At 37.6% G+C, this 16,178-nt stretch overlaps 1 protein-coding gene across 1 annotated transcript in view; it reads right to left on the bottom strand.

The window, feature by feature from the left end:
• Positions 1-3,072: 3,072 nt before the first annotated feature.
• LOC120441311 (receptor-type tyrosine-protein phosphatase eta-like) overlaps positions 3,073-16,178 on the bottom strand; it is a 27,951-nt gene continuing 14,845 nt past the window's right edge. The window contains exons 2-8 of the mRNA XM_039615813.1: positions 15,708-15,729; positions 15,395-15,595; positions 14,997-15,254; positions 12,212-12,466; positions 6,402-6,656; positions 3,504-3,758; positions 3,073-3,092 (exon numbers count right to left, since the gene is read on the bottom strand). Of these exons, the coding sequence (XP_039471747.1) occupies positions 3,073-3,092; positions 3,504-3,758; positions 6,402-6,656; positions 12,212-12,466; positions 14,997-15,254; positions 15,395-15,595; positions 15,708-15,729 (1,266 nt within the window). The remainder of the gene's footprint in view (positions 3,093-3,503; positions 3,759-6,401; positions 6,657-12,211; positions 12,467-14,996; positions 15,255-15,394; positions 15,596-15,707; positions 15,730-16,178) is intronic.

Below are 16,178 nucleotides of genomic sequence, written 5' to 3'. Positions count from 1 at the left end.
TTACATTTTAAGAAACTGTTTTACCCATTACAAGAGAAGAAATTAAAGAAAAGTGCAGTATAAAGAAATAAAGACTTCAATGAAGAAACTAAAAGTGAAAATGGTAGAGAAGGAGCTGTTTTCCCTGGTTCATTGCACTTCAGTGATACAGAGGACGTTGTGAAAGCAGTAACACTGAGTCACCTGCCTACTTCAGGCTCTGTTAGGGAGAAGTCATTACATGGGAAGAATTGCAAAAAGTTGGCTCAAGTCTTCTCTGTCTCAAAGTTACAGTAAAAACACACGAGCAGCAACATGCTGACCCTGTAACATTTCATGCAGCTGGAAGTTCAGAGGAAGATCTAAACTAGACGTACAAAAGAAATGCAAACCATTATTGGAGCTGTTACTCAAACACAGAGTGAGCACAACTACAGCTGTTATATGAGGACACATCGGTGAGAGATCCAACCTTCTCACTTCAAAGGGCTTCTTCTTCTACATCTGGATTTCTACTTCTACTTTCCTTTGAATTTCACTTATCTTATGAGGATAGAAGACTCCTTATTTTACCAGGTATCCTCAGCAGACAGTCACTAATTTACGGTATGAAAAACATTTAAATGCTCACTTACTTGTGTAGTTGGTGACAGTAGCACTCTGTCCTTCAGTATAATTATCACCAGCCACTGCAGTGACAGTTATTTCATACTGGACACCAGCAGTCAGGTTAGGAATATCATAAAACGTCTCATAGACATTTACAGAGCCACTTGTTCCTGTCCACTGTACTTTATAGAAGGAGCTGTTTCCCACTGGTTTAGTCCAGCTCACAAACACAGACGATGTTGTAACGTTAACAGCAGAGAGACTCGTGACTACTTCAGGCTCTATGAGTGGAGAGTACATGAGGAGGAACAAGAAACAAAAGAACTGTTGAGCCAACCAAATAAGTAGTGACTGCAACAGGTAAGAATCAAGAGGACTGAATTAAGGAGAACCTGAGAGGATATGTGAGTAAATAAGAAAAACTTATTTTGGCAAAAAACAAACAAACATGTCACTCATGGATAAAAAGTGTTTTAGATTTGAAGTCTTCCTGTACAAAACGATTTCATTAATTTTTGAAGTAACTGAAAAGAACTAGAAAAACCTATCCTAAAAGTTGACAAACAAATAATAAACTAAAGGATAAAAATGAAACAGTGACATAGTGCAGAGCACGAGCCCCCAGATCTGAACCTCTCATACTCTTCATCTTACTTGTGTATAGAGAAAGTGTTGCTACGTCACTTTCTGTTCTGTTGTCTCCAGCCACTGCTGTGACAGTGAAAGTGTAGCTCACTCCAGGAGTCAGCTCAGTGACATTTACTTTAGTTTCAGTCACAGTCATATTCATTTCTATTGTTCCACCTGTCCACTCTACTCTATAGAAAGACCTTTGACCCTGTGGGTCAGTCCAGTTCAGAAATATAGAGGATGTTCTGATTTCACTGACATTAAGATTCTTCACTTTTTCAGGTTCTGTGAGTTACAGAGAGGTAGATGCAAAACAACAAAATGGAGATAAATATATTTTAAAGTTTAGAAAATTACACCATCAAATATGATGCAAATTTAGTAAAGAACACCTAAGGGACAGCATTTGAAAACACTGATTACAAATTCATTCAGATATTGAATTCCTGTTTGTATACAGCAAAATTAACTCTGCTGCTCCCATAGTTTCTAATTTCAGTGACAATAAGATCCCTGACTAATTTAGGCTCTGTGAGTAGAGGGTAATTGCATGAGAATTCAATTCTATTCAATTCCATTTTCTTTAAATAGTGCCAAATTAGTCACCTCAAAGCACTTTAGTAAAGACCCTACACTAACAAAGAGAGAAAACAGCAACAATCAAACAGCCTCCTTTGTGCACTTGGCGACTGTGGGAGGTAAAACTCCCCTTTAACAGGAAGAAACCTCCAGCAGAAACAGGCAACCATCTGCCACCTTGGCAAAAGGCCTGTGTTACGTAGCAACACTAATAGAGACAGATTGATCATTTTTAAGATTGAAGCATTAATTCATTGTAGAATTTATTTGAGCAGAAAATGCATGGGATCTAAAATGACACATTGATGGTTTGGAAGAAGTGATTAATGGAGTTAACTCAGAAGGATCAGTCGGAGAGCAAGCGTCTAAATAAATATCAGAAGCATTGAAAGTAGCTGTACATAAGGATACATCAGTCAGATGGTCATGAGTCATTTTACTCTAAACGTTACAGTTTTCTTTATGAAAAAAATACATGAAATCATCACTAGTTAAGGTTAAAAGAAAACTCGCTTCAACAGAGCACTCATACGTTACCAGCCCAGCCACAGTAAAGAAGAGAAACATGGGGCTGTTTCTATTTCTCATCAAATGAGTAGCTAAACATCTGACACACTGAGTAGGAAGCTGCAGGAGAGACAGCTGAAGATGTCCGGTGATAGCGACTTGCACACCAGCTGACGCTAAACTAGATATACCTAAAGACAAAATGAACGAATACAATTAGTTGGTGTTTGGGCAGAAGGCGTCTTTTGGAAAAGGTGTGTGAAGATTCTATAATGAAATAAGCCTTTACCTAAATCTCTTTAATTAAATGGGCCACTGAGATAAGTTACACAAAACATCACTGTGTGTTACAGCAGGAATAGGAAGTGATTCTATATCTGTCAGAGAGCTAACACCAAGTGTGAAAACCAAAATATGACCAGTGGCTGTGGCAAATAAGCAACACGAGGACTGAATGAAGTGGGACACGTTAAAAATCAGTTAAAGAAAAATGTTCTGCCTGTTGATGAAAAATTACATCACTCCCTAATATAAGAATATGAAAAAACATTTTAGTGTTTAAGACTTTAAAAACAGTTTCCACTATTACATTTTAAGAAACTGTTTTACCCATTACAAGAGAAGAAATTAAAGAAAAGTGCAGTATAAAGAAATAAAGACTTCAATGAAGAAACTAAAAGTGAAAATGGTAGAGAAGGAGCTGTTTTCCCTGGTTCATTGCACTTCAGTGATACAGAGGACGTTGTGCAAGAAAGCAGTAACACTGAGTCACCTGACTACTTCAGGCTCTGTTAGGGAGAAGTCATTACAGGGAAGAATTAAAAAGTCGGCTCAAGTCTTCTCTGTCTCAAAGTTACAGTAAAAACACACGAGCAGCAACATGCTGACCCTGTAACATTTCATGCAGCTGGAAGTTCAGAGGAAGATCTAAACTAGACGTACAAAAGAAATGCAAACCATTATTGAGCTGTTACTCAAACACAGAGTGAGCACAACTACAGCTGTTATATGAGGACACATCGGTGAGAGATCCAACCTTCTCACTTCAAAGGGCTTCTTCTTCTACATCTGGATTTCTACTTCTACTTTCCTTTGAATTTCACTTATCTTATGAGGATAGAAGACTCCTTATTTTACCAGGTATCCTCAGCAGACAGTCACTAATTTACGGTATGAAAAACATTTAAATGCTCACTTACTTGTGTAGTTGGTGACAGTAGCACTCTGTCCTTCAGTATAATTATCACCAGCCACTGCAGTGACAGTTATTTCATACTGGACACCAGCAGTCAGGTTAGGAATATCATAAAACGTCTCATAGACATTTACAGAGCCACTTGTTCCTGTCCACTGTACTTTATAGAAGGAGCTGTTTCCCACTGGTTTAGTCCAGCTCACAAACACAGACGATGTTGTGACGTTAACAGCAGAGAGACTCGTGACTACTTCAGGCTCTATGAGTGGAGAGTACATGAGGAGGAACAAGAACACAAAAGAACTGTTGAGCCAACCAAATAAGTAGTGACTGCAACAGGTAAGAATCAAGAGGACTGAATTAAGGAGAACCTGAGAGGATATGTGAGTAAATAAAAAACTTATTTTGGCAAAAACAAACAAACATGTCACTCATGGATAAAAAGTGTTTTTAGATTTGAAGTCTTCCTGTAAAAACGATTTCATTAATTTTTGAAGTAACTGCTTTACTAGAAAAAACCTATCCTAAAAAGTTGACAAACAAATAATAAACTAAAGGATAAAAAATGAAACAGTGACATAGTGCAGAGCACGAGCCCCCAGATCTGAACCTCTCATACTCTTCATCTTACTTGTGTATAGAGAAAGTGTTGCTACGTCACTTTCTGTTCTGTCATCTCCAGCCACTGCTGTGACAGTGAAAGTGTAGCTCACTCCAGGAGTCAGCTCAGTGACATTTACTTTAGTTTCAGTCACAGTCTTATTCATTTCTATTGTTCCACCTGTCCACTCTACTCTATAGAAAGACCTTTGACCCTGTGGGTCAGTCCAGTTCAGAAATATAGAGGATGTTCTGATTTCACTGACATTAAGATTCTTCACTTTTTCAGGTTCTGTGAGTTACAGAGAGGTAGATGCAAAACAACAAAATGGAGATAAATATATTTTAAAGTTTAGAAAATTACACCATCAAATATGCTGCAAATTTAGTAAAGAACACCTAAGGGACAGCATTTGAAAACACTGATTACAAATTCATTCAGATATTGAATTCCTGTTTGTATACATACAGTGAAATTAACTCTGCTGCTCCCATAGTTTCTAATTTCAGTGACAATAAGATCCCTGACTAATTTAGGCTCTGTGTGCAGAGGGTAATGTGCATGAGAATTCAATTCTATTCAATTCCATTTTCTTTAAATAGTGCCAAATTAGTCACCTCACTGATACAAGCACTTTAGTAAAGACCCTACACCGAGAGAAAACAGCAACAATCAAACAGCCTCCTTTGTGCACTTGTGCGACTGTAGGGAGGTGAAAACTCCCTTTAACAGGAAGAAACCTCCAGCAGAAACAGGCAACCATCTGCCACCTTAAAGGCCTGTGTTACGCACTACAACACTAATAGAGACAGATTGATCATTTTTAAGATTGAAGCATTAATTCATTGTAGAATTTATTTGAGCAGAAAATGCATGGGATCTAAAATGACACATTGATGGTTTGGAAGAAGTGATTAATGGAGTTAACTCAGAAGGATCACCAACGATGAGAGCAAGCGTCTAAATAAATATCAGAAGCATTGAAAGTAGCTGTACATAAGGATACATCAGTCAGATGGTCATGAGTCATTTTACTCTAAACGTTACAGTTTTCTTTATCCAAAAAAATACATGAAATCATCACTAGTTAAGTTAAAGAAAAACTCGCTTCAACAGAGCACTATCTCGTTACCAGCCCAGCCCTAGTAAAGAAAGAAACATGGGGCTGTTTCTATTTCTCATCAAATGAGTAGCTAAACATCTGACACACTGAGTAGGAAGCTGCAGGAGAGACAGCTGAAGATGTCACGGTGATAGCGACTCGTACGCTGGTTGCACAACGCTAAACTAGATATACCTAAAGACAAAATGAGCAATACAATTAGTTGGTGTTTGGGCAGAAGGCGTCCTTTGGAAAAGGTGTGTGAAGATTCTATAATGAAATAAGCCTTTACCTAAATCTCTTTAATTAAATGGGCCACTGAGATAAGTTACACAAAACATCACTGTGTGTTACAGCAGGAATAGGAAGTGATTCTATATCCCAGAGAGAGCTAACACCAAGTGTGAAAACCAAAAATATGACCAGTGGCTGTGGCAAATAAGCTTTCCACGAGGACTGAATGAAGTGGGACACGTTCAAAAATCAGTTAAAGAAAAAATGTTCTGCCTGTTGATGAAAAATTACATCACTGGGATATAAGAATATGAAAAAACCTTTTTAGTGTTTAAGACTTTAAAAATGTTTCACTATTACATTTTAAGAAACTGTTTTACCCATTACAAGAGAAGAAATTAAAGAAAAGTGCAGTATAAAGAAATAAAGACTTCAATGAAGAAACTAAAAGTGAAAATGGTAGAGAAGGAGCTTTTTTCCCTGGTTCATTGCACTTCAGTGATACAGAGGACGTTGTGAAGTAGACAATAAAACTGAGTCACCTGAGTCTACTTCAGGCTCTGTAAGAGAGAAGTCATTGCAATTAAAAAATCGGCTAAAGTCTTCTCTGTCTCAAAGTTACAGTAAAAACACACGAGCAGCAACATGCTGACCCTGTAACATTTCATGCAGCTGGAAGTTCAGAGGAAGATCTAAACTAGACGTACAAAAGAAATGCAAACCATTGTTGGAGCTGTTACTCAAACACAGAGTGAGCACAACTACAACTCTCATATGAGAACACATCGTTGAGAGATCCAACCTTCTCACTTCAAAGGGCTTCTTCTTCTACATCTGGATTTCTACTTCTACTTTCCTTTGAATTGAACTTATCTTATGAGGATAGAAGACTCCTTATTTTACCAGGTATCCTCAGCAGACAGTCACTAATTCACAGTATGAAAAACATTTAAATGCTCACTTACTTGTGTAGTTGGTGACAGTGGCACTCTGTCCTTCAGTATAACCATCACCAGCCACTGCAGTGACAGTTATTTCATACTGGACACCAGCAGTCAGGTTAGTAATATTATAAAACGTCTCATAGACATTTACAGAGCCACTTGTTCCTGTCCACTGTACTTTATAGAAGGAGCTGTTTCCCACTGGTTTAGTCCAGCTCACAAAGATAGATGATGTTGTAATATTAGCAGCAGAGAGACTCGTGACTACTTCAGGCTCTATGAGTGGAGAGTACATGAGGAGGAACAAGAACACAAAAAGAACTGTTGAGCCAACCAAATAAGTAGTGACTGCAACAGGTAAGAATCAAGAGGACTGAATTAAGGAGAACCTGAGAGGATATGTGAGTAAATAAGAAAAAAACTTATTTTGGCAAAAACAAACAAACATGTCACTCATGGATAAAAGTGTTTTAGATTTGAAGTCTTCCTGTACAAAACGATTTCATTAATTTTAGAAGTAACTGCTTTACAAAAAAAACCTATCAAAAAAGTTGACAAACAAATAATAAACTAAAGGATAAAAATGAAACAGTGACATAGTGCAGAGCACGAGCCCCAGATCTGAACCTCTCATACTCTTCATCTTACTTGTGCATTTAGAAAGTGTTGCTACGTCACTTTCTGTTCTGTCATCTCCAGCCACTGCTGTGACAGTGAAAGTGTAGCACACTCCAGGAGTCAGCTCAGTGACATTTACTTTAGTTTGAGTGACAGTCTTATTCATTTCTATTGTTCCATTTGTCCACTCTACTCTATATAAAGACCTTTCACCCTGTGGGTCAGTCCAATTCAGAAATATAGAGGATGTCCTGATTTCACTGACAGTAAGCGTCTTCACTTTTTCGGGTTCTTTGAGTTCCAGAGAGGCAAATGCAAAAATAACAAAATTGAGAGCAAAATGTATTTTAGCCTTTAGAAAATGACACCATCAAATATGATGCAAATTTAGTAAAGAACCCCTAAGGGACAACATTTGAAAAACACCGATTACAAATTCATTCAGATATTGAATTCCTGTTTGTATACAGCAAAATTAACTCTGCTGCTCCCATAGTTTCTAATTTCAGTGACAATAAGATCCCTGACTAATTTAGGCTCTGTGAGTAGAGGGTAATTGCATGAGAATTCAATTCTATTCAATTCCATTTTCTTTAAATAGTGCCAAATTAGTCACCTACAAAGCAGGAGCTGTTTCCTCTAGTAAAGACCCTACACTGAAAAAGAGAAAACAGCAACAATCAAACAGCCTCCTTTGTGCACTTGGCGACTGTAGGGAGGTAAAACTCCCTTTAACAGGAAGAAACCTCCAGCAGAAACAGGCAACCATCTGCCACCTTAAAGGCCTGTGTTACGTACAACACTAATAGAGACAGATTGATCATTTTTAAGATTGAAGCATTAATTCATTGTAGAATTTATTTGAGCAGAAAATGCATGGGATCTAAAATGACACATTGATGGTTTGGAAGAAGTGATTAATGGAGTTAACTCAGAAGGATCAGTCGGAGAGCAAGCGCCCACGGGATGAGGTCCAGCGAATGTCAGAATCTAAATAAATATCAGAAGCATTGAAAGTAGCTGTACATAAGGATACATCAGTCAGATGGTCATGAGTCATTTTTACTCTAAACGTTACAGTTTTCTTTATGAAAAAAAATACATGAAATCATCACTAGTTAAGGTTCCTCCTTTAAAAAACTTCGCTTCAACAGAGCACTCATCGTTACCAGCCCAGCCACAGTAAAGAAAGAAACATGGGGCTGTTTCTATTTCTCATCAAATGAGTAGCTAAACATCTGACACACTGAGTAGGAAGCTGCAGGAGAGACAGCTGAAGATGTCACGGTGATAGCGACTCGGCTACCAGCTACGCTAAACTAGATATACCTAAAGACAAAATGAACGAATACAATTAGTTGGTGTTTGGGCAGAAGGCGTCCTTTGGAAAAAGGTGTGAAGATTCTATAATGAAATAAGCCTTTACCTAAATCTCTTTAATTAAATGGGCCACTGAGATAAGTTACACAAAACATCACTGTGTGTTACAGCAGGAATAGGAAGTGATTCTATATCCCAGAGAGAGCTAACACCAAGTGTGAAAACCAAAAATATGACCAGTGGCTGTGGCGAATAAGCAACACGAGGACTGAATGAAGTGGGACACGTTAAAAATCAGTTAAAGAAAAATGTTCTGCCTGTTGATGAAAAATTACATCACTGGAATATAAGAATATGAAAAAAACATTTTAGTGTTTAAGACTTTAAAAAACGTTCCACTATTACATTTTAAGAAACTGTTTTACCCATTACAAGAGAAGAAATTAAAGAAAAGTGCAGTATAAAGAAATAAAGACTTCAATGAAGAAACTAAAAGTGAAAATGGTAGAGAAGGAGCTGTTTTCCTGGTTCATTGCACTTCAGTGATACAGAGGACGTTGTGAAAGCAGTAACACTGAGTCACCTGCCTACTTCAGGCTCTGTTAGGGAGAAGTCATTACATGGGGAAGAATTAAAAGTCGGCTCAAGTCTTCTCTGTCTCAAAGTTACAGTAAAAACACACGAGCAGCAACATGCTGACCCTGTAACATTTCATGCAGCTGGAAGTTCAGAGGAAGATCTAAACTAGACGTACAAAAGAAATGCAAACCATTATTGGAGCTGTTACTCAAACACAGAGTGAGCACAACTACAGCTGTTATATGAGGACACATCGGTGAGAGATCCAACCTTCTCACTTCAAAGGGCTTCTTCTTCTACATCTGGATTTCTACTTCTACTTTCCTTTGAATTTCACTTATCTTATGAGGATAGAAGACTCCTTATTTTACCAGGTATCCTCAGCAGACAGTCACTAATTTACGGTATGAAAAACATTTAAATGCTCACTTACTTGTGTAGTTGGTGACAGTAGCACTCTGTCCTTCAGTATAATTATCACCAGCCACTGCAGTGACAGTTATTTCATACTGGACACCAGCAGTCAGGTTAGAAATATCATAAAACGTCTCATAGACATTTACAGAGCCACTTGTTCCTGTCCACTGTACTTTATAGAAGGAGCTGTTTCCCACTGGTTTAGTCCAGCTCACAAACACAGGCGATGTTGTGGCGTTTAGCAGCAGAGAGACTCGTGACTACTTCAGGCTCTATGAGTGGAGAGTACATGAGGAGGAACAAGAAAACAAAAGAACTGTTGAGCCAACCAAATAAGTAGTGACTGCAACAGGTAAGAATCAAGAGGACTGAATTAAAGGAGAACCTGAGAGGATATGTGAGTAAATCAAAAACTTATTTTGGCAAAAACAAACAAACATGTCACTCATGGATAAAAGTGTTTTTTAGATTTGAAGTCTTCCTGTAAAAACGATTTCATTGCTTTTTTGAAGTAACTGCTTTACTAGAAAAACCTATCCTAAAAAGTTGACAAACAAATAATAAACTAAAGGATAAAAATGAAACAGTGACATAGTGCAGAGCACGAGCCCCAGATCTGAACCTCTCATACTCTTCATCTTACTTGTGTATAGAGAAAGTGTTGCTACGTCACTTTCTGTTCTGTTGTCTCCAGCCACTGCTGTGACAGTGAAAGTGTAGCTCACTCCAGGAGTCAGCTCAGTGACATTTACTTTAGTTTCAGTCACAGTCTTATTCATTTCTATTGTTCCACCTGTCCACTCTACTCTATAGAAAGACCTTTGACCCTGTGGGTCAGTCCAGTTCAGAAATATAGAGGATGTCCTGATTTCACTGACATTAAGATTCTTCACTTTTTCAGGTTCTGTGAGTTACAGAGAGGTAGATGCAAAAAAACAACAAAATGGAGATAAATATATTTTAAAGTTTAGAAAATTACACCATCAAATATGCTGCAAATTTAGTAAAGAACACCTAAGGGACAGCATTTGAAAAACACTGATTACAAATTCATTCAGATATTGAATTCCTGTTTGTATACAGCAAAATTAACTCTGCTGCTCCCATAGTTTCTAATTTCAGTGACAATAAGATCCCTGACTAATTTAGGCTCTGTGAGTAGAGGGTAATTGCATGAGAATTCAATTCTATTCAATTCCATTTTCTTTAAATAGTGCCAAATTAGTCACCTCAAAGCACTTTAGTAAAGACCCTACACTAAAAAGAGAAAACAGCAACAATCAAACAGCCTCCTTTGTGCACTTGGCGACTGTAGGGAGGTAAAACTCCCTTTAACAGGAAGAAACCTCCAGCAGAAACAGGCAACCATCTGCCACCTTAAAGGCCTGTGTTACGTACAACACTAATAGAGACAGATTGATCATTTTTAAGATTGAAGCATTAATTCATTGTAGAATTTATTTGAGCAGAAAATGCATGGGATCTAAAATGACACATTGATGGTTTGGAAGAAGTGATTAATGGAGTTAACTCAGAAGGATCAGTCGGAGAGCAAGCGTCTAAATAAATATCAGAAGCATTGAAAGTAGCTGTACATAAGGATACATCAGTCAGATGGTCATGAGTCATTTTACTCTAAAGCGTTACAGTTTTCTTTATGAAAAAACATGAAATCATCATCACTAGTTAAGGTTAAAGAAAAACTCGCTTCAACAGAGCACTCATACGTTACCAGCCCAGCCACAGTAAAGAAGAGAAACATGGGGCTGTTTCTATTTCTCATCAAATGAGTAGCTAAACATCTGACACACTGAGTAGGAAGCTGCAGGAGAGACAGCTGAAGATGTCACGGTGATAGCGACTCGGCTACCAGCTACGCTAAACTAGATATACCTAAAGACAAAATGAAGCGAATACAATTAGTTGGTGTTTGGGCAGAAGGCGTCCTTTGGAAAAGGTGTGTGAAGATTCTATAATGAAATAAGCCTTTACCTAAATCTCTTTAATTAAATGGGCCACTGAGATAAGTTACACAAAACATCACTGTGTGTTACAGCAGGAATAGGAAGTGATTCTATATCCCAGAGAGAGCTAACACCAAGTGTGAAAACCAAAAATATGACCAGTGGCTGTGGCAAATAAGCAACACGAGGACTGAATGAAGTGGGACACGTTAAAAATCAGTTAAAGAAAAAATGTTCTGCCTGTTGATGAAAAATTACATCACTGGAATATAAGAATACGAAAAAACATTTTAGTGTTTAAGACTTTAAAAAACGTTCCACTATTACATTTTAAGAAACTGTTTTACCCATTACAAGAGAAGAAATTAAAGAAAAGTGCAGTATAAAGAAATAAAGACTTCAATGAAGAAACTAAAAGTGAAAATGGTAGAGAAGGAGCTTTTTCCTGGTTCATTGCACTTCAGTGATACAGAGGACGTTGTGAAAGCAGTAACACTGAGTCACCTGCCTACTTCAGGCTCTGTTAGGGAGAAGTCATTACATGGGAAGAATTAAAAAAGTCGGCTCAAGTCTTCTCTGTCTCAAAGTTACAGTAAAACACACGAACAGCAACATGCTGAGCCTGTAACATTTCATGCAGCTGGAAGTTCAGAGGAAGCTCTAAACTAGACGTACAAAAGAAATGCAAACCATTATTGGAGCTGTTACTCAAACACAGAGTGAGCACAACTACAGCTGTTATATGAGGACACATCGGTGAGAGATCCAACCTTCTCACTTCAAAGGGCTTCTTCTTCTACATCTGGATTTCTACTTCTACTTTCCTTTGAATTTCACTTATCTTATGAGGATAGAAGACTCCTTATTTTACCAGGTATCCTCAGCAGACAGTCACTAATTTACGGTATGAAAAACATTTAAATGCTCACTTACTTGTGTAGTTGGTGACAGTAGCACTCTGTCCTTCAGTATAATTATCACCAGCCACTGCAGTGACAGTTATTTCATACTGGACACCAGCAGTCAGGTTAGGAATATCATAAAACGTCTCATAGACATTTACAGAGCCACTTGTTCCTGTCCACTGTACTTTATAGAAGGAGCTGTTTCCCACTGGTTTAGTCCAGCTCACAAACACAGACGATGTTGTGACGTTAACAGCAGAGAGACTCGTGACTACTTCAGGCTCTATGAGTGGAGAGTACATGAGGAGGAACAAGAACACAAAAGAACTGTTGAGCCAACCAAATAAGTAGTGACTGCAACAGGTAAGAATCAAGAGGACTGAATTAAGGAGAACCTGAGAGGATATGTGAGTAAATCAAAAAACTTATTTTGGCAAAAAACAAACAAACATGTCACTCATGGATAAAAAGTGTTTTTAGATTTGAAGTCTTCCTGTAAAAACGATTTCATTAATTTTTGAAGTAACTGCTTCACTAGAAAAAACCTATCCTAAAAAGTTGACAAACAAATAATAAACTAAAGGATAAAAAATGAAACAGTGACATAGTACAGAGCACGAGCCCCCAGATCTGAACCTCTCATACTCTTCATCTTACTTGTGTATAGAGAAAGTGTTGCTACGTCACTTTCTGTTCTGTTGTCTCCAGCCACTGCTGTGACAGTGAAAGTGTAGCTCACTCCAGGAGTCAGCTCAGTGACATTTACTTTAGTTTCAGTCACAGTCATATTCATTTCTATTGTTCCACCTGTCCACTCTACTCTATAGAAAGACCTTTGACCCTGTGGGTCAGTCCAGTTCAGAAATATAGAGGATGTTCTGATTTCACTGACATTAAGATTCTTCACTTTTCAGGTTCTGTGAGTTACAGAGAGGTAGATGCAAAAACAACAAAATGGAGATAAATATATTTTAAAGTTTAGAAAATTACACCATCAAATATGCTGCAAATTTAGTAAAGAACACCTAAGGGACAGCATTTGAAAAACACTGATTACAAATTCATTCAGATATTGAATTCCTGTTTGTATACAGCAAAATTAACTCTGCTGCTCCCATAGTTTCTAATTTCAGTGACAATAAGATCCCTGACTAATTTAGGCTCTGTGAGTAGAGGGTAATTGCATGAGAATTCAATTCTATTCAATTCCATTTTCTTTAAATAGTGCCAAATTAGTCACCTCAAAGCACTTTAGTAAAGACCCTACACTAAAAGAGAGAAAACAGCAACAATCAAACAGCCTCCTTTGTGCACTTGGCGACTGTAGGGAGGTAAAACTCCCTTTTAACAGGAAGAAACCTCCAGCAGAAACAGGCAACCATCTGCCACCTTAAAGGCCTGTGTTACGTACAACACTAATAGAGACAGATTGATCATTTTTTAAGATTGAAGCATTAATTCATTGTAGAATTTATTTGAGCAGAAAATGCATGGGATCTAAAATGACACATTGATGGTTTGGAAGAAGTGATTAATGGAGTTAACTCAGAAGGATCAGTCGGAGAGCAAGCGTCTAAATAAATATCAGAAGCATTGAAAGTAGCTGTACATAAGGATACATCAGTCAGATGGTCATGAGTCATTTTACTCTAAACGTTACAGTTTTCTTTAGGAAAAAATACATGAAATCATCACTAGTTAAGGTTAAAGAAAACTCGCTTCAACAGAGCACTCATACGTTACCAGCCCAGCCACAGTAAAGAAGAGAAACATGGGGCTGTTTCTATTTCTCATCAAATGAGTAGCTAAACATCTGACACACTGAGTAGGAAGCTGCAGGAGAGACAGCTGAAGATGTCACGGTGATAGCGACTCGGCTACCAGCTACGCTAAACTAGATATACCTAAAGACAAAATGAACGAATACAATTAGTTGGTGTTTTGGCAGAAGGCGTCCTTTGGAAAAGGTGTGTGAAGATTCTATAATGAAATAAGCCTTTACCTAAATCTCTTTAATTAAATGGGCCACTGAGATAAGTTACACAAAACATCACTGTGTGTTACAGCAGGAATAGGAAGTGATTCTATATCCCAGAGAGCTAACACCAAGTGTGAAAACCAAAAATATGACCAGTGGCTGTGGCAAATAAGCAACACGAGGACTGAATGAAGTGGGACACGTTAAAAATCAGTTAAAGAAAAAATGTTCTGCCTGTTGATTAAATATCACATCACTGGAATATAAGAATATTAAAAAAAATGTTTTTGTGTTGAAGACTTTAAAAAACGTTCCACTACTAGATTTTAAGAAACTGTTTTATCCATTACAAGAGAAGAAATTGAAGAAAAATGCAGTATAAAGAAATAAAGACTTCAATGAAGAAACTAAAAGTAAAAATGGTGCCATGATCATTTGGAAGAGACAAAACTAACAATCTTGATCTTAATTGAGTATTGAGAAAGTGTTGCTACGTCATTTTGTGTATTTTTATCATTCTGACCCTGTAACATTTCATGCAGCTGGAAGTTCAGAGGAAGATCTAAACTAGACGTACAAAAGAAATGCAAACCATTGTTGGAGCTGTTACTCAAACACAGAGTGAGCACAACTACAGCTGTTATATGAGGACACATCGGTGAGAGATCCAACCTTCTCACTTCAAAGGGCTTCTTCTTCTACATCTGGATTTCTACTTCTACTTTCCTTTGAATTTCACTTATCTTATGATGATAGAAGACTCCTTATTTTACCAGGTATCCTCAGCATACAGTCACTAATTCACGGTATGAAAAACATTTAAATGCTCACTTACTTGTGTACTTGGTGACAGTAGCACTCTGTCCTTCAGTATAACCATCACCAGCCACTGCAGTGACAGTTATTTCATACTGGACACCAGCAGTCAGGTTAGTAATGTTATAAAACGTCTCACTGACATTTACAGGGACGTTCCTTCCTCCACCTGTCCACTGTACTTTATAGAAGGAGCTGTTTCCCACTGGTTTAGTCCAGCTCACAAACATAGAGGATGTTGTGATATTAGTGACTGTTAAACTGACAGTTTCTGGCTCTGTGAATTAAAGATACGGCAACAGGTAAAGAATCATTTCATCATATTCTCATTATTGGCTATAAAAGAATATTAACATCACTGTCATCACACTCACAGAATCATTGGTGTATATATTTAATAAAAATAAAATGACATACTTGTTGTGATTTGTGACACATTGCAGGAGCCTGAACAGTTTAAGACAATTTGATAGACAGCTCCAGGAGTCAGACCAGTTATTAAACCATTTTCAGAGGTATTATTCTCAACTGTTAAGCTGCAGTTTGGGTCAAGTTGAAAGGTGACATTTGCTGTTGTTGTGGTGGTTGTTATATTTAATGTTCCTGTTGCACAATTTGCTAAAAAGAAGAACAAGAAAAACAAGACAACAGTGAGAAATTCAGTTTTGAGCTATACAAAGTCAAAATATCAGGCAGAGAGCACATGAATAAATGAGGAACCAGTACTTACAGATATTTTGTGCTCGGGTGCTCTGCAGAGATTAACACAGAAAAAAAAAACAAGGTAAATCATTTTTCCACCAGCAGAGGTCAGCATTTAGTTTTGAACAGATTCAAAGCATCAAAAACAACCAGCTGTTCAATGTCACAGGGCACTGCTGAAATTCAAGGCTGTATATGTATGCAGGATGTTTTTGATCCTTCTGCGTGAAAGGAGAGTGAACCTGCTATCAGGTCAAACCAGCCAAAACAGGACTTGACCTGATGACAGTATCAAGCTGTTTCTCTTTATACTGGCCAAAAATCCTTGCAAATCACACCCATGTGGGGACTCGGGCTCCCATACAATCTGTATCTCTATATAAGAATTAATTCATCTGTACATTTTCCCACACATAATGTGTAAGTGTTCAGTAACCAGAAATTAAATTACAAACCTTAAAATGTTCACACACAGATTTGTTTAGGTATTACATTTTCT

Source organism: Oreochromis aureus, linkage group 7 (assembly GCF_013358895.1).
Source record: "Oreochromis aureus strain Israel breed Guangdong linkage group 7, ZZ_aureus, whole genome shotgun sequence".
Taxonomy (NCBI): domain Eukaryota; kingdom Metazoa; phylum Chordata; class Actinopteri; order Cichliformes; family Cichlidae; genus Oreochromis; species Oreochromis aureus.
This window is presented reverse-complemented; position numbering and strand designations above follow the sequence as displayed.